This window comes from Sciurus carolinensis, chromosome 5 (assembly GCF_902686445.1).
Source record: "Sciurus carolinensis chromosome 5, mSciCar1.2, whole genome shotgun sequence".
NCBI lineage: Eukaryota > Metazoa > Chordata > Mammalia > Rodentia > Sciuridae > Sciurus > Sciurus carolinensis.
The window spans coordinates 167,835,802-167,854,345 of NC_062217.1; the positions used below are offsets into that span (position 1 = coordinate 167,835,802).

General features: G+C 35.6%; 1 protein-coding gene across 4 annotated transcripts in view; it reads left to right on the forward strand.

Moving 5' to 3' along the window:
• The window catches only part of Plekha1 (pleckstrin homology domain containing A1), a 60,116-nt gene that overhangs the window by 14,532 nt on the left and 27,040 nt on the right, over positions 1-18,544 (forward strand). For 3 of the 4 annotated variants that reach the window (XM_047552867.1, XM_047552865.1, XM_047552866.1), the window contains 3 exons: positions 3,005-3,165; positions 9,333-9,389; positions 11,872-11,917. In XM_047552867.1, the coding sequence (XP_047408823.1) occupies positions 3,025-3,165; positions 9,333-9,389; positions 11,872-11,917 (244 nt within the window). In that variant the 5' untranslated portion in view covers positions 3,005-3,024. Of the gene's footprint in view, positions 1-3,004; positions 3,166-9,332; positions 9,390-11,871; positions 11,918-18,544 lie in introns of those variants that run through there. The other variant, XM_047552868.1, reaches the window with a different exon arrangement.

Below are 18,544 nucleotides of genomic sequence, written 5' to 3' on the forward strand. Positions count from 1 at the left end.
TTTTTTTTTTTTGGGGGGGGTGCTGGGGATCGAACCCAGGGCCTTGTGCTTGCAAGGCAAGCACTCTACCGACTGAGCTATCTCCCCAGCCCCCCCTTTTCACTTTCTTGATACCTTTTTTTTTTTTTTGGTACCAGTATTGAACCCAGGAATGCTTAACATTGAGCCACATCCCCAGACCTATTTATTTATTTATTTATTTATTTATTTATTTTTTGAGTCAGAATCTCACTAAGTTGCTGAGACTGACTTTGAACTTGTGATTCTCCTGCCTCCTGGGATTACAGGCATGTACCACCATATCTGGCTATTGATATCCTTTGATATACGAAAGTTTTTAATTTTGATGAAATCAGATTTATCTTATTTTTTCTTTTGTTCTTGTTTTTAGGGTTATGTCTAAGAATTCTTTGCCAAATCTACTTCTTTCTCAAAGTTTTATAGTTTTAGCTCTTAAATTTAGATATTTAGAGTGTTAATCCATTTTGAGTTTTTTTTTTTTTTTTTTTGTGGTACTGGGGATCGAACTCAGGGCCTTGTGCTTGCGAGGCAAGCACTCTATCAGCTGAGCTATCTCCCCAGCCCCTTGAGTTAATTTTGATATGGTATGAGGTAGGGGTCCAGCTTCATTCTTTTTCATGTGGATGTTCAGTTATATCAGCACTATTGGTTGAAAATGCTGTTCATTCCCCATTGAATGGTGCTAGTGTCAGTACTGAAAATCATACATTGATAGATATGTGGGTTATTTCTGGGCTCTCAATTCTATATCGTTGGTCTATGTCTGTCCTCATGGCAGTACCACTCAAGTTGATAGTTTTTAACCTTAGTATATGTTTAGATATGTTTTGTTTTGTTTTGTTTTTTGTGGTGTTGGGGATCGAACCAGGGCCTTGTGCTTGCAAGGCAAGCACTCTACTGACTGAGCTATCTCCCCAGCCCCTAGATATGTTTAGTATAGAGTGTAACGTTTTTTTGGTCACAGGGATTGAACTCAGGGGCACTCAATCACTGGGCCACATCCCAGCCCTATTTTGTATTTTGTTTAGAGATAGGGTTTCACTGAGTTGCTTAGCACCTTGCCATTGCTGAGACTGGCTTTGAACTCAAGATCCTCCTGTCTCAGTCTTCTGAGCTGCTGGGATTTACAGGCGTGTGCCACCCCACCCAGCCTAGAGTATTAATTTTTTAAGCTTTGATTAGATTGTAGATAGTTTATAAAACTTCGGAAAACTTCATTAAAGAGATTATTTCTTTGTGAGTGCCTGATTATAACACACACTTACACACATACCTCACGTTTTTTCCTCCACATTTTTTTATTGGTGCGTTATTGTTGTATTAATGGTGGAATTTGTTTTTACACATTCATTCATGCACACAGTAAGTATAATTTGGCCAGTGTCATTCCCCGGCATTTCCCCTTTCCCTTTCCTCCTGTCTCCCTGTGGTCCCTTTCCTCTACTCTGCTGATCTCCCTCTGATTTTCATGAGAACCTCTCCCCTACATCTTTCTTTTCCTTTTTCTTCTCTGACTTCCACATAGGCGAGAAAACATGACCCTTGACCTGAGTTTGATTTATTTTACTTACCATAGTGTTTTCAAGTTTCATCTATTTTCCTGAAAATGACATAATTTCATTTTTTTGTGACTGAATAAAACTTCATTAACTGGGATATATAACTCAGTGGTAAAGCGTGCTTGCCTAGCATATTTTAAGGCCCTGGGTTTTATCCCCCAGCACCAAAAAGAAACAAACAAAAAAACCTATACATTTAATGAATAACTTTATTTGAAACTTTTTGATTTGTTTCACCACTTCTCTGCATACAAAATAATGATATACAGAAGGTATATCAGAATGCATTTTAATTGAATCTTTACTGGGAGTTAATTTACCGTTAGTTAAGAACTAATTATACAAATTCAGGCTGCCAAAAGGTATGGTGTTGCTGGCTCTGCTGGTATAGGAACAGCTGTCTGCAGCTTGAACCAAACCTCATGTCAGGAAGCTCACACATCTATAGTTTCTAGATCAAAAATGGTTGCAAACACTGCTGTTTACGCAGATCCTGGTTTACAACAAAAGTTTCAGTACTTTAGAACCAGAGTGTGATATATCTCTTTAAGTTTTTTCTAACCTGTAACTGCTCTTTTTCTTTTTTTCCCGTAGTAATTTATTTGCTGAAAAAACTGGATAGTTTGTCCTTTAGTTTCCCATAGTCTGGTTTGGGATTGGATCTCAGTCTTCGTGATTACCTGTGGTGCAGTTTAATATGTTCCTGTGTTCTGAATTTCCTGCCATTGCTAGTGGGATATAAGGGGACCCAGTAACTTGATCAGATTTAGATAAAAACATTTTTTGTTGTTACATGTTCACTTCATAAAGATTTTTAGAGGGAGAGGATGGTGTAGAGCTTAAGAAAGGAGCTCTAGAGTGTTGGAATCTGGGTTTGAGTTGATTCTTTTCTACTAGTTCTGTCATCCAGGGCAGTTACTTCCTATCAGTGTTGACGTCTTTAGTTGTGAAATGGATTGATGATGCCTACATGTAGGGTTGTTTTAAAGGTTTAAGATAAGGCATGGAAAGGACCTATCGTAGAGTAAGTGGTCTGTAAACATTAGGTATTATTGCTATTGTTTTATGAATTTTAAAATAATATAAAACAATCTTAAAAGGTAGATTTTCTTGATAGGAAATTAAAATTTGGAAAGCTGTTTTTTTACTCACCTGGGTTTATTTTATGGTGAAAGTAAGTAACTTATTCAGCAGAAGGTTACAACTCTTCTTTTTCCCTATCAGTAGTAAACTTAATTTCTAAAATGATTTATGTCCCTGCTTCAAATGTTGGCATAAATGCATACTAACTGGTTTCACCTAACATTGAGAAGTAGGCTTCTTGTTAAACAGACTGCACCATAGCAAAAATTTAATCTTGCATTCTATTGTGAAATACTTTTCTTTTTCCTAGGGAGCTTACTGTTAATGTTTTTATTTTACAGTGTAATGTTCAAGCCCAGAAATGCCTTATGTGGATCGTCAGAATCGCATCTGTGGTTTTCTAGACATTGAAGAAAATGAAAACAGTGGGAAATTTCTTCGAAGGTACTTCATACTGGATACCAGAGAAGATAGTTTTGTATGGTACATGGATAATCCACAGGTTTGTAAAATCCAAAGATTACCTTTTAAAAGCATAGTAAATCTTTAATTATTACATCATTTGACATATTCTCTAGGCTTTAGGATTTGTCTTCCTAGGTAATAATATGTTTAGATATATTTCCTCTGGCCCCATACTCTCTGCCTTATCTGTACCCATGACTGTTATTGTCTTGTTTGAGTTTCAGAAGTTAAAACTACATCATTTGGTAAAAATTTGTGCCTTTTTATATGTGTGTGTATTTCCCTTCTTGGGAAAGAAGTGTTACCTCCAGTAGAAATTTTTTTTTTTTAATCTTGTTATTTATTTAAAAAGTTAAAAAATTACATATCCTTGTTTTGTTATTTTTCTGGACATTTCTGTCCTTTAAGCATGTGTGTAAATAAAATTTAAATTAGCAATATTTATCAGTTTTAATACATCAAAATAATTTATGTTCCAGCAACTTGGAAGGATAAGTAGGAGGATTATAATTTCAAAGCCAGCCTTAGTAACTTAATGAAGCCCTAATCAACTTAGCAAGACCCTGTCCCAAAATAAAAAATAAAATGGACTGGGGATGTGGCTCAGTGGTTAAGTGCCCCCTGAATTCAATTCTGGTACCAAAAAGAAAAAATAAATAATCCGCGGTACCAAATATATATATATATAAAATACAGGACTGGGGATATAGCTCAGTTGGTAGAGTGCTTGCCTTTTAAGCACAAAGCCCTGAGTTCAATCCCTAGCACTGAAAAAAAAAAAATATATATATATATATATATATATACATATATATATATATATATATGTAATATGTACATAATGTAATATGTACATATTTTTACATTCAGGTCTTTATACACTCATGTAATTGAATGTAAAATTCTGTGAAACAAAATAACTGTAACGATGACCTGCAGAGTCTCTCTGTGGCATGGTGTAGGAACAACTTCTGGATTTAGGCATTCTGCAAATACATTTTCAATTTGCATATCTACCCTATTTATGTTTAAATCTTAACTATCAGAAGTGCTTTTCCACCTATCTAAAATCTTATTCCTTTGAGAATAGTATAGATAGATGAGATATAAAACCTTTATTAATTCTAAATTTTAAAAGAGGTGTGAATGGTTCTGATAGAAAATTTTTAACTCATTTTGATTTGAGATGTTTTTTGTAGTGTAGAGACTATTACTTTTTTCTTTCTTTTTTTAATGTGGTACAAAGGATTCTACCCAGTGTCTCACAGGTGCTGGGTAAGTGCTCTACCACAACCCCAGCCTGAACTGTTACTTCCTAATTAATAAATACTTAAACTACTCTTGGACATATATAGTATTTTTATCTTACAGTATTAGACTTGAATTTCAGTCATTGTAATGCCATATGTGAACTGTAATGTATTTTAATTTTATTATTGCTTTGCAAATCATTGGGTTAAATGTCACAGATTAAAAATTAGGATTCCAGTTTTAAGATATGTGAGAGACCTAAAAATAGAAATCATCTGTGGGTAATTTAAAAATTTCTCTTTTTATGGGTCTCTATTTCAAATAAAATTTGTTATAAAAGTTAAAAGTGGAGATGTATATTACAAGAAAATATATGCAAAGCAGGGGTAAATCCCTAGCAAAGGTCTTGCTCTGTGGGCTTCTTGAGTAGGTAGGGAATGTAACATCTAGGTAAGAGCAGGGACCTGTAGGAGATTCCATTCTGTTTCACAGAGCCAGAACTAGATCTCCTCCCTGATAACTAGTGTAGCATTCATCACTACCCTATACTCACTTTAGACTAGACAAGTTACATAGTGCTGATGCATAAGTATTTGTTTATATAAAGTTTGAATTATAAGGGACCTTAGTATTAATTCAGTCTCTTCCATAATAAAATAAATTTGTCTACCCCTGGTCTTTATAGATTTTTAGATATTTGAAACACATTACTAAAAAGTAGTTGTAATTGAGAAAGTGTTTATTATATTTTTCTGTGAATCAAAATCTAGCTCATTGCATCATGTAACCATCAGTCCCACTTTTGCCCTCCAGTTTTCTGTTATCTAAGTTTAGTTCTTTATTTACAGGCAGTCTTTCACCTTTGGGATGTGTTTTAGTCAGCTTTTTTACTGCTGTGACTAAGTGATCTGACCAGCACAGTTATAGAAGAGGAAAGGTTTATTTGAGGGCTCATAGTTTCAGAGGTCTTAGTCCATAGAACGCCATCTCTATTCCCCGGGCTCCAGGTAAGGCAGGACATCATGACTGAAGAGGGAAGCAGTTCCATCATCAGGAAGCAGAATGAGAGAGACTCCACTCACCAGATATAAATATATATATACCCCAAAGCCACGCTCCAAATCCAGTCTCCTTCAGACACACCCTACTACTTCAATTAATTCCATCAGGGATTAATTCACTGATTTGGTTAAGACTCCTACAATCCAGTCATTTGTCCTCTGAATCTTCCTGCATTGTCTAAATGTGAGCTTTTGGGGGACATCTTATATTCAAACCATAACAGGATGATAAGTGGTGTTTTAATTCACTTTATAATTTTTGAGTAGTGACTTTGTGTGAGACATATTTTGCTGGGAACTGTCTGCTATAACTATCTTTACAGAGCTTATTGACACCCTGTTTTACTCCCTTATCTCTGGGTGTAACCACCTTTCTTGGGAGATAGCCACCTGGGTGTGTTGTCACAGACTTATTACCTTTATTAACCTGGCCAGAGTTAGTGGGAGAAACAACAGGTCAGCAAAATCAGAAGTTTATGTTTGCTCTTCTTAAAAAAAAGTATAGATCAGATTCCTCCCTTTTAAGACCACAAGTCTTTATCTGGAGCAAACTTCTTTTTCTAAGGTAGAAACTAAGAACTTGACTCCCTGTAATCGCTGCTTGCCAGATTCCAGCTCCTGGTTCTTCTCTAGAGCCAGGGCATAATTTAACCTGTGTTCTCTTCCTCGTAGGCCTCTCTCTGCAAGGTCTGTGTGACTTATATGTGGTTTCTCCTGAATTTTACTTAAAACTCTTTGTTTTTCTGTTTCCACGCATCAGAGTCTTCTCATAATTCTTCCTCTTATCATAACTTCCCACTTAACAGATCTAAACAAAAGTAAGTACAAAAGGAAATATATCAGTTACCCTGAATGAAACATGAACTTGGAATTCAGGACACAGAGCTAGCAGAAGGAGTTGGCAACTTCATTGTTGTGGTAACGTCGAAATTGACCTAGAATGTTGGGGGTGATATTGGTTAAGAGGTAATAACAAGTAGTTACTCCAGGTCTCAGAGTGTTGTAGACAAAGCAGTCAAAGCAAGAGAACCTTTGCACATTTGGATAATAGTTTACTTCTTCGGCAGGGGCATTTGTTGAGGATTTCAGCAGGGTCTTTGTCACATGAATTTTTGGGGGTGGGGGTGTTGCTGGGGACTGAACCCAGGACTTTGTGTATGCTAACCACAGACTCTACCATTGAAGTATATATCCCCAGCCTCTCACATGAAAGTTATTATCTCTGTTGTAATTAGTTCAGTGATTTTTCTGGCTATTTGCAGAATTTTAAATCTTTTTTTTAGTTCTTATTAATTTTAAGTCTTCTTTTCAGCTTATGAGAATCTTTTAAAATCTTGACCTGACATTAGTACTATTTAGTGTCACGTAAACATAACAATCAAGACATAATTTTTTCATGGAAACTTTAGTAAAACATCTTGCTAAGATTATTACATTAGTTAAATTATATTGAATTATCAGTTTATAGCCATTTTGAATTACTGAAAAATGTCAGTTTCAAATGTTTCAGTCTCATTGTTTTTGTTGAAGTGTGCTACATAGTTATATTGATTGTAATAACCTTGGTAAAGAAAGAAAATGGGTTTGATGCACCTGTCCTTAGAAAGCCACTTCTCTCTTCAGTGCTTCTTTGACCCTAGTCATTGGTTTAAACAGTCCATGCTAATGTGTTACTAGGAATCACTTGGGGGCTTTCTGTGTTCGGTTCAGGAAGTTTGGTTGGTGATAGAGAATTAAATAATTAAGTAACTGCTAGGAAGTGAATTTGAAGAAACATTAAAAAGTGTTTGGCAAAATGAATTTAGGAGCCCATAAGTAACAAATGGCTTATTTCCCTTTGTATCTTAAATGTCTTATTAACTTATTATTTATTCTTCATTGTCAAGTAGTACGTTTTGAAACCTAATTTTTTTCCAGTTAATCTTGACAACAATCCTTCTAGTTCATAGATGTGTTTTGAACATATTTTTTCAAATCTTCCAGCTCCTTATATCTTCCAGCTTCCTTGTACTGTACTACTGTTTAATCTTTGATCCTATATTTCATGCTTTGGTTTCTCACTTCTCTTCCTCACACAAAGGCTTAGACTGTGCCAGCTAATTAAAGTAATAGACCTATGGAAGATTTAAAAGAAAAAGGTTATGTTGAATTAAAGGGATAATAGCTTGAAAAACTCATTTTAGTACTAGGGATTTTTGAAAACATAATTCATTTCCTTATCCAGAATGTTTTTAAAAAACAAAAAACATAAACATAAAATACTAGAATACAACTAAACTTTTAAACACTTAACATTAAAAACTGTAGTTTTATTTATATATACATTTATTGATTTTATATTTGGAAGCTTGTACATCATATACAGTTCAGAGCAGAACATAATGCAGTTTTACTCTACATAGGAGTAGTAAACATTTTGAAAAAGCTGTCCCTATCAGCAATAACCAGTTCATGTTTGGGAATCTTAACAGTGAAATGTGTAAGCTCCCAGTAAGCTTATAGAGATCTGATGAAGGTACTTTCTAATCATTTATTGGAATAAACTGTAGACTTTTTTCTTAACATGTAGTATTATAGTCAGGAGAAAAGTTGATCCTGCTTCATTTCCAGCAGGGATAGTTTTCAAAATCAGAGTTTAGTTCTACTTTTGAAATCATCCATTAGTTTTTTCATTTATATTTTTCATTATTTTTCCCAGATTCTTTTATTTGGTTTTGCTACCTCTAGGTTCTTTTATTTGGTTTTGCTACCTCTAGGTTCTTTTATTTGGTTTTGCTACCTCTGTCTTCACTTTTGTAAACTACCTAGTTTATTATATTTTAAGATGTATTAATTAAAGCATAATTTTGATTATGGATCTGCTCACCAGCCTTCTTCATTGGTTTCAATGCTATAAATTCATTTATCTTCATTTATCTCAACAGTACAGATTTTTTTGCTCCTTTGTTTTTTATTTAGGACCTCTATTGTTAGGTTCTCAATTCTCATCCCCAAGCTGCCATTTTTCTACTATAGCCCATCACCACCACTTATTTATAGATTGATTTTTAGCAAGTACTTTTCAAGTTTCATTTGGTTTAGATGTACAGTAATTTTTTCATTCTAATACAGAACTTCTGGGTATTGTCAATTGCTTGCTGCAAAGCTTGTGTCTCAGCCTGGAATATTCTCTTTCCTGCTCTTTATGTTTTAAAGTTTTGCTTTAAAGTTTTGCCTAAGCATTATTTGTTCCTTCAGAGTCTTTCTTGATAACTTCACCCAGAAAAGATTCTGTCTTCATAATTCATAATTCATTACACTTAGCTCTTTTGTGACATAAACCGTATCCCAAACTTGTTAGGAATAAAAATATTTTGAGTAAATGTACGTTCCCTACATATGATTTAGGGATAATCAGTATTTTGGAAAAAAGTCATCAATGTAGATTAAATGTGGTATGACAACATTAAACCACTTAAATGAGAGAAAAATCCAGTAGTTTTTTTTTCAAGAGATACATTTGATAAAGAAGTTTTAATAAAACAAAGTAATATGTGTAGTTTTCTAAAAATTTACAATTTTATTTGTTTCATGTTTTTAAATATTTTTCCCATTATTTTCTGGAACAAAATCTAATCATTTTTGTCGCTTTTTAAGCTCATGAAAAAGAATATTTGACTGCAATGATAAAAACAGACTTTCAGCTATAGAATGCATTATAGAACAGAGGAGATGCCAATTTGTAAGTTGCCATCTTGGTGTCAGACTTTGTAATAAGGTACCTGAGAAAAGCAGATTTCTAAAATGTGATATTAACAACTCTAATTTCTTACCTTTACACTATATGAAACACTATATTATAAATAAATTTATAATGTTGACTATTAATTATGTATTAATAATTTGTTTCTAGAACCTCCCCTCTGGATCATCACGTGTTGGAGCCATTAAACTTACCTACATTTCAAAGGTAGTCTTTATACGTTGTCTTACTTTATGTGTGAACTAAAATTCCTCTTAGTGCAAGTGCAGTAGTTTCTATTTCATTTAAAGGTGTGTATCATGCTGAAAACAGTACCTGATTATTACAGGTAGGAAGATCCTTAAATTGACAAAATTGGAAAGAATATAAATTCAACCTGCAGGACGTGGTGATTTGCATAAGTTAAAATTAACATTTGTGTCAGGTACTTGAACATCAAAAAGAGAGAAATCAGTTAGCCGACCTTTTTTTTTTTTTTTTCCGTGGTGCTGGGGATTGAACCCAGGGCCTTGTGCATGTGAGGCAGGCACCAACTGAGCTATATCCCAGCCCCTAGCTGACTATTTTGAGAAGGTCTGGAGAAGAGTTTTATAAGTGTGTGGTTGCTTAAATTTGTTTGTTTGATTATTTTGCGGTGCTAGGGAGCTCAGGGTGCTCTACCACCGACCTATATCCAGAGCCTTTTTCAAATTTTATTTTGAGACAGGGCCTCCCTAAGTTGCTGAGTGTGGTCCGGAGCTTGAGATTTTCCTGCCTTAGGAGCCACCACATCGAGCTCCTTTGCTTTTGACATTATGTTTATGTTTTATTTTGAGGAAAATATGGACCATCTTCATGGATGATTTTTTTCCTTGTTTTTACTTTGGTTCTGCTCATTTCTGTTTTTTATTTGTTTTCCTGATGCCCTTATAATACTACTTTTTCTATTTTTAAAAAACTGAGATTTTATATTGATCAGTTAGCTGTTTTCCTTTTCTTTAGTTAGTGTTTTGGAAAGAGACATAAAGGTGCTAGTCCTGTGGTTGTTTTGTTTTATTTTACATAAAAGGCATAAAATTTGGTTGATAATGTCAAGTATGAGATGCAAAAGGTATCAACAGTGCTATTAAATAATGTATGCTGATACACATACTGTGATTTGTTGACAAAGATGGATCATTTCAACAGAGTACTGATTTATAGATGAGCTTCTGTTCAGAAGACATACTTTTGTAAATAAAATACTTCATCATTATGACAGTAAAGCTATTCATTCTTATTGACAAAACATTTATTAGCCCTTGGACAATAAAGATAACATATATAAAAGGAAACATTCTGTTAAAGTTATATAAATTTTCAAAAGACAAATATCATTGTAGGTTCCTGCAAATTCAGAAATTTTTTTTTTTTTTTTTTTTGCGGTGCTAAGGATTGAACCCAGGGCCTTGAAGCACTGTACCAACTAAGCTATATCCCAGCCCAAATTCAGAAATTTTAAAAATGCTTCAAGGTAGCTTATTTAATTTGTATAGAAACTATTATTAGGAAGGGTGGAATTCCATTGCAAAATTAACTTAGGCTCCCAGTTTGCTTGATTGCTTACCATACGTATATAATGTAATGACTGCCAAGCATTTTTTTATTTTTAATGAAGTGACATGGGAAAAGCCTCTTTTATTGGAAGGCAGTTAGGAACAAAATAGATTGCCCATATACCTGTGTCTTTTTCAATCATTTGTTGCCTAGACTTTTTTTGTTTTAAAATGGGAACTCTGTAGAGTAGGCAGGGAGACTAGCCAGCTGCTCTCTGTCTCCACTGCTCCCCTTTTAACATACAACCTCTTTTCTGTGCAGTTCTGTTAACTTTCCTCCCTGTCCTACAGCTTACTGAAGTTTGAGTTGTACAGTTTGTACTCTACTTCAGACATTTCAGTTTTTTTACCCAGAATTTATTCCTGGAACAAAGTTCAGTGTGACTCAGCTGTGAATTTGCAGTTGGGATCAGAATTCTTTTGAGGGTACAAACCAGATGCCACAATTATGAGTTCTTCCACGAGGCAACAGCATAGCTATAGTCATCCGTGGGATTCTGAGAGCTCCTTATGTAGGGATAGCGGCAACCAGGTAGGTGCAGCTAGTTGCTTCACTTTCTAAAATGAACCTTGTGCTCCATTTAACCAAGTGACTCCCTTCCCCTGTATTCTGTCAAGTGGGGATTGAGTACCTTGTTGATTTCTCATAGGAGATTAATGCCTTCTGGATTTGGGGACTTTACAACAGTCTTCCCCTTGCCCACATCATTTCACTGATTTTGATTTTGTTTTGAGAACAATTCAGAGCTTATAGATTATTCATTGAGGGTGTTTTGAAGATTATGTCAAATGAAAAATATTTATATGTATGACATAAAGCATACTGGTTTACTTTCAACTTCTTCATATTTCCTTCAGAGAAAAAGCAAGATTTTTCAAAGAAAAATTACAACATTACAACTGAAACTCAGATCTTAAACTTAATTTGCTGTTTTTTTTCAGTTGCTGTCAAAGTTTAATTTCAGGTCTCTGTGCTAAATGTATAAGATTGTTGGGAAAGTATTCATGTAAGAGTTTCTGTGCTAGTTGAATTTGGTTATAGTAGTGTTGAAGAACTGAATAACTCATCTCTCTCTCTCTCTCTCTCTCTCTCTGTTTTTTTTTTTTTTTTAAAGGTTAGCGATGCAACTAAGCTAAGGCCAAAGGCTGAGTTCTGCTTTGGTAAGTAGCCATATTTTATTTTAGGATTATTTGTTTGTTTGTTTGTTTGTTTAGTGCTGGGGATTGAATTCAGGGGCATTTGACCACTGAGTCACATCCCCAGCCCTATTTTGTATTTTATGTAGAGACAGGATCTCACTGAGTTGCTTAGCACCTCGCTTTTGCTGAGGCTGTCTTTGAACTCGAGATCCTCCTGTATCAGTCTCCTGAGCCTCTGGGATTACAGGTATGCGCCACCGTGCAACTGTTAGTTATTTTTAATTAGATTGATATAATTAATTCCATCAGATTAAAATAAAACAGTCACAGAAAAATACAGAGAATAAACCTATGGTTTAGTGAGTTAGTTTAAGGCAAATTCCCTTGCAGTTACCATCCAGGTAAGTCAATAAAACTTTGCCCCCAGAACCCAAACCCAAAGCTTCTTTCTGTTCCCTATCCTAGTCACAGCTTCCTCCCTGCACCCAAGTGTAAATGTTATCTTGACATTTATATTGTTCACCTTCAGTGAGAGTCTAGGTAATTTTTAACTTTGTACATAGTATTATTCCATATTATTAAACATAAATAATGAAAAGGATTTGGTCTTGAGTTTGTGGATTAGGAGAAATTTACAGTTTTGGAGGCAGGAGTAGTTAAAGTTATTAGATTCACTTGATGAGCAGGTATTTAGTGAACACCTCATATGTGCCAGACACTCTGCTTGCATTGGGATGATGAGGTGAATAGGAGCAGTTGCTGCCTTTAAGGATCTCAGAGGCTGGTTGTCTGACATATAGACACAATATCAGGTTATTATCATTACATTTATCAATGTAGATAAAGGGGAGTATAGTCTATTAAAGAAGCACCAAGGAAGAGTTCCATATCCTCACAGGGGACCTCTGGAGTCGGGAGAACCACACTGGCTGAGGTGATGAGTTGAGGCCAGGTAAACTCCTGGCCATTCTTTCACTGAGGAGAAAGGTGGGAGGACCACGTGGGCAGAGGTATGCAGGGAGAAGAGCATGGGGTGGGGGTGGAGCACTTGGTGAAGTTGGGGCAGTGGTGGGAGGCTGAAGTCTGGGTGGGGGGTTGACAAGCGATACAGTCTGTTATTTTGAAAAAGGGAGGAGAGAAAGTGAAGAGCACCTGGAAGCAGACCAGAGGCGGAGGAGCTTGGTTTCTAAGAATGGGAGAGCCCTGATGCAGACAGATTGGTTCAGTGACTTTTGAACTGCTGTACTTAAGGGCCTGAATTCGGTGGTGCCAATGGGAGAAAGAGGAAAGTTGGAAAAACATTAGAAGGAAAATTGTAAGCTCTTGGAGGGGGGATGTGTGGGAGCTGAAGGGAAGCTTGTGTCACATAAAGAAACAAGGAATTGGGACCAGCTGAGACAAGGCAGAATGTTTGGTAAGGAGGTCCAAGGGGTGGGGGAACTTTCAGGTGGAAATGTTCTGGTGGCAATAACTGAGAACTGGATAGAACTGGAATATTAGGAATGGAGAAGGTCTAGGGGTGAGGGGTGTGTAGCCAGTCTTAAGAGTACTTGTCTAGCATGCATGAGACCTTAGGTTTAATCCTCAGCACTGCCAAAACAAAAACAAAAAAAACCACAAATGGAGAACTGGAGTCTTAAAATAATGGGTGATGGTTGAAACTGAGAGAATTGATAACCTCTCAGAATATCACTAGTGGACACTAGTGATAGGAGGGGCAGAAATTAGGAGTGGCCAACTGACATAAAGAGAGACCATTTTACATTGTTGTAAAAAGATACTTTGGGAGATAGAATTTATGTTACAGTTTTCTATCTTACTTGCAAAGAGCAACTTTCTTTGGCAGGCGGTGAGTTAGGAATAGCATCTGATGGTAATCATATGTATCCAGTAATATGATAGGAGCAGGATGGAATACAGTAGTTTTAAAAATACCTTTTTAGCTATTTTTAGAAGTTACATGTTTACTACAAATTATAATATTGGTTATTAAATAAGAAAATTCCTAGGAGCCTTATAAATGAAGGCTATTGGGGGCAAGTCAAGTAACAAAGAATTTTGTATTTTAGAGTGTTTAATGAATTTACTTTTGACAAATGTATATTTGTACAATTTCATAGTTTTGGATATTTAAAATAGGTGATTTTAGTTGGAATCAAAGATGAAGATTAGTTACTTACTGGTCTGTCAATAGTTTATTAGTTTTCAATTGCAGTAAAGAAGAGAGTCATAAAATGCTTACTTTCAGAGAGAGAAGGAGACACACACACACACACACACACACACACACACACACACACAGGCTTCTAAAATGGAATCACGATTTCCTTTTGAAGTCACAACATAATCTCTCAAATTGCTCCAGAATAGTAGGACAAGAAATACTCAAACTTTCTCTGATGAAGGTAGTAGACATGAGTGAACCTCAGTGTAGAAAGGTAGAAGGTAGATGGAGGAATGATAGGTACCATGGCAGCTTAGAGAAAGAGGCAGTGAAACGTTAACCATTTCCTGCTCTATCCTGACTCTAGACCTGAACATTTCTCCTAGAAGAGTTCTACAAGTCAGCAACCCCATAATCCAAGAGAGTCCAGTTCCGCCCCCCAAATTCTTCCCATATTATTCTTTTTTTTTAAATGGCTTTGAAGTTATACATGGTAAATGGGTTCCAGTCAGTCTTATTAACACCTCTTTTTAAAATATGAATATATAACCCAGAATTACTTAATATTTGAGGTGAATTATCAAATAGGAAAAGGGACATGAAACAATGGAACACTCAGATGAAAAAAAAATCTAAAAGTAAGACAAAGGTAAAGAGAGGTAATAGGAGAGAAGTAAGAAAATTAAACACTCTGTCAAGGAAGTCCAACATCTAAGAGAGAAGGAGAGGGTAGAAAAAGAATAGTGAGGTTAGGGGAAACTGACAAAGAATGAGATAACATGTTTCATCATCGATTAATATGTAACCACAGTTGAGCCACAGTCAGTGCTGGGTTGATGGTTTTTGTTTGCAGTTAAAGTAATGTTTATGCTTTAGTTTTTATTCCATTTGGATTTGGAATAAAGTAGTCCCCCAGTGAAAAGGCAGGAAGCACACAAGCCTCAGGGTTGTGTTCATTCATGATGAACCCTGGGGTTCAAATGCATGGCAACACAGAGGTGTCCTAGTTCTTCTTCTTTTTTTATTTTTTTAGTTGTAAATGGACACAATGCCTCTATTTTATTTATTCATCTTTATGTGGTGCTGAGGATCGAACCCAGTGCCTCACACATGCTAGGCAAGCGCTCCACCCCTGAGCTGCAGCCCCAGCTGGAGGTGTCCTAGTTCTGCTTTTTGTTTGTTTTTAATCAGAGTTTCTTTCCCTGTTTCCTCTTCCCTCTGATAGTACAAATGTACCACTTTTCAGTGATTCGCTTTATATTCTCCACAGTACTTCTGTAGTTCTTGAAAATCTCCAGAGTATGATGATGGAGAACAATAATCTGTCCCAAGCTTGTGCTAGGTCTTTGCATGTATCATCTCCATCTCTCAAGGAAGGGGTAGGTAGCTTTTTTTGTTTTTTGTTTTTTTTTTTTTCATAGATGTAGAAAACAGGGCTGAGTGATCAAATGATGTTTATGGGATGATTCTGCTTGTAAGAGCATCAGCCAGTTGGTTGATTGCAAGCTTTGATTTGTTTATTTTTTTTCTGCAGCAGATCACTACACCTCTCTTGCTGTGAAATAATAAAAAGTATATGAGTTTTTATTCAGACTTCAGGGTGTGCCAGAAGTCTTTTTTAGAGATTTGTCAGCCTCACTTTCTTCTCTTGGTGTTGAGGGACTCAATTTTAAGAATAGACCGATGACCACTGAGAAGTCCAAATTTAAGAGTCTTTATTAGCCAGCCAACTGACTGTCTCACATGATGCCCCAAAATGGCTATTGGAAACAGCCCCGACCTTTGGGTTGCAGGGGTTTCTACACCATTAGTACATCAATCATAAGTATCTGTTACTATGATTTAAAATTACAAACTAACATCATGAGATCTGAAATTATTAGCAGAGGGGGAGGTGGGTCAAAATGACCTTACTTGGGTGCAAACGAAAGAATGGTTACTAACATCTAAGCAATCACTGTTGACATCACCGTTAACATGGTACATTGTTTAAGAAAAATAGGAATCAAAAAGAGAACAATTTTTCATTATATAAAAATTGTCATTTTGTATTGCCAGACATGTCATGCTAAGTAACTGATGATGGGTACAGAGGCAGGGCTTTCCAAGGGAGAAGTATTTCTTACATAACATGGAGTCTTAGCAAAATGGAGTCTGTTTAGTCATTGCCTATATAACCTTGCCTGTAACATTTCCATGGAGCCAATCTGTCAGCCCATCACTGTTAGAAGAGGTCCTTATAGAAACGTTATTCATTCAGAAATATATGTATTAAACTTTAACTTTGTACCAGGTTTAGCATATTAATAAATGTTGAGATTTTCAAACACTTCAGCGTTCTGAGTAGATGCCCAAAACAAAATTGAGGGGGAGAAACCATTGTGAGGGCTGAGCTTCAACTCTGTGTGAGAGTCTAAAAGCATACTGTACTAACAGCTAGGAGTTAAAAAACACAAGTTGTATATTAACATAATGTTCTTTCTAGACATATGTAACTCACTAGTTTATCTTAAAATTTTATCTTTATGATATTTCTAATTTCTCCAGCCTTTAGAATATAAAGGAACAGTTTGCAGTGTGTTAATGTCTAGTTTCCAGAGTAGTTGTTCAGTGGCACTTCATGGATACATTTTTATTTTCTTTCAGAAACCCTCACCTTAATCAAGGAAGTTCTGGTTTGGTTCTGGTTTCAATTTCAAAATCTTGTGTATTTGGTAATTTTTTTCCCTTGAGAGTTTTTATTTTTCGCTTCTCTTAGTCTTATTCAGCTGGATGCTAGTACATCATTTCAACTTATGGTGCAGAGTTTTGAAAGTTATTTTTATATTTTAACAATTCCAACAATGTAGCTATTCACATGCTTTAACTTCTGTTATAATATTTATGTTTTTAAAAATAAATGCACATTTTATATAATAAATAGCTTTAATTCAAGAATTAACTGTGGGAACCAACCTAGATGTCCTTCAATTGACGAATGGATAAAGAAACTGTGGTATATATATACAATGGAATATTACTCAGCCATAAAGAATGATAAAATTATGGCATTTGCAGGCAAATGGATGAAACTGGAGAATATCATGCTAAGTGAGATAAGCCAATCTCAAAAAACCAAAGGAAGAATGATATCGCTAATAAGTGGATGATGACACATAATGGGGGGTGGGAGGGGTTAGTGTTAGGGTTAGAGTTAGGGTTAGGGAGGGGGGCAAGAATGGAGGAAGGAAGGACTGTATAGAGGGAAAAGAGGGGTGGGAGGGGTGGGGGGGAAGGGAAAAAAACAGAATGAATCAAACAACATTACCCTATGTAAATTTATGATTACACAAATGGTATGCCTTTACGCCATAGAGAAACAACATGTATCCCATTTGTTTACAATAAAAAAAAATTAAAAAAAAAAAGAATTAACTATGGTAGTTTGTACCCAGCTGTCTATGCATATGTGCTTTGCTTTATAAATAGCCCTACTCCCTAAAGGGTATATGCAAATTGTATTAGAAGCTCCACATGTAGGAAGATTTTTTTTTTTTTTTTAAAGAAACTCCTAAGGGCTAGAAAAAAGAAAGTTCTACTTTTTCTAATCTTTTTTTACATTTGAATTTTTATTCTTTTTAGTTATACTTGAAAGTGAGTCTTTTTTTACCTTTATATAAATTTGGAGTATATCTTATTCTAATTAGGATCCCAGTCTTTATTTTTCTAATCTTAAGTAAGGGAAGTTTTCTAAATATATGAAATCTAGAGATGTTAAAGGAAAAATTGGTAGACTATTTGAGTTTGATCAAAGATACCATGAACAGAGTGAAAATACAAATGACAGATTAGGGAAAGTACTTTAGTAAAACAGAAAAGGTTACTACAGAGGTGCATGTAAATTAGTAGACAATAAATGGACAACTCAGGAGAAATATGAATAAAGAAAATAAAGCTCACAAAGCAAATACAGATGACCAATAAATATGCCAAGGTAATTTGTCCCAATAATCAAAGAAATTCAGATATAAAAACACAGTATAATTATCCACTGATTAGGTTGTCAAAGATTGCTCTATCAGTCAAAGTCCAGTCAAGCATACACCACATAAGATATTTAAATCCCAAAGGAATTATTATAGGGACTAGGTTACTTAAATCTTGAAAGGCTGAAAGAGCACAAAGGTAATGTTGTAGTTACCCATAAATTAGAAACTGTGTGAAGCAGCTCCACAAAAATAAAGAGGTAGTATATCACCTAGGACTTGGAGGAGCAGCCAGCAGGGAACTACTAATTGGTACCTGAGGGCATCTTGCCAGGACAGTGTGGGGAGCAGCAGTAGCTAGTTGTGTGCTGCTGTTAGAGGGAGGTAGGGAGGTCAAGAGCAGAGTTGGCAAGAGTGTCCTCTCTTGTCCTCCCCACTCCACCTTTCAGGCTTCCACCAGTACCTCCCATTGGCAGAACATGATCCATGGCAGCTTGCCAGAAAACCTAGGGAGTGCTT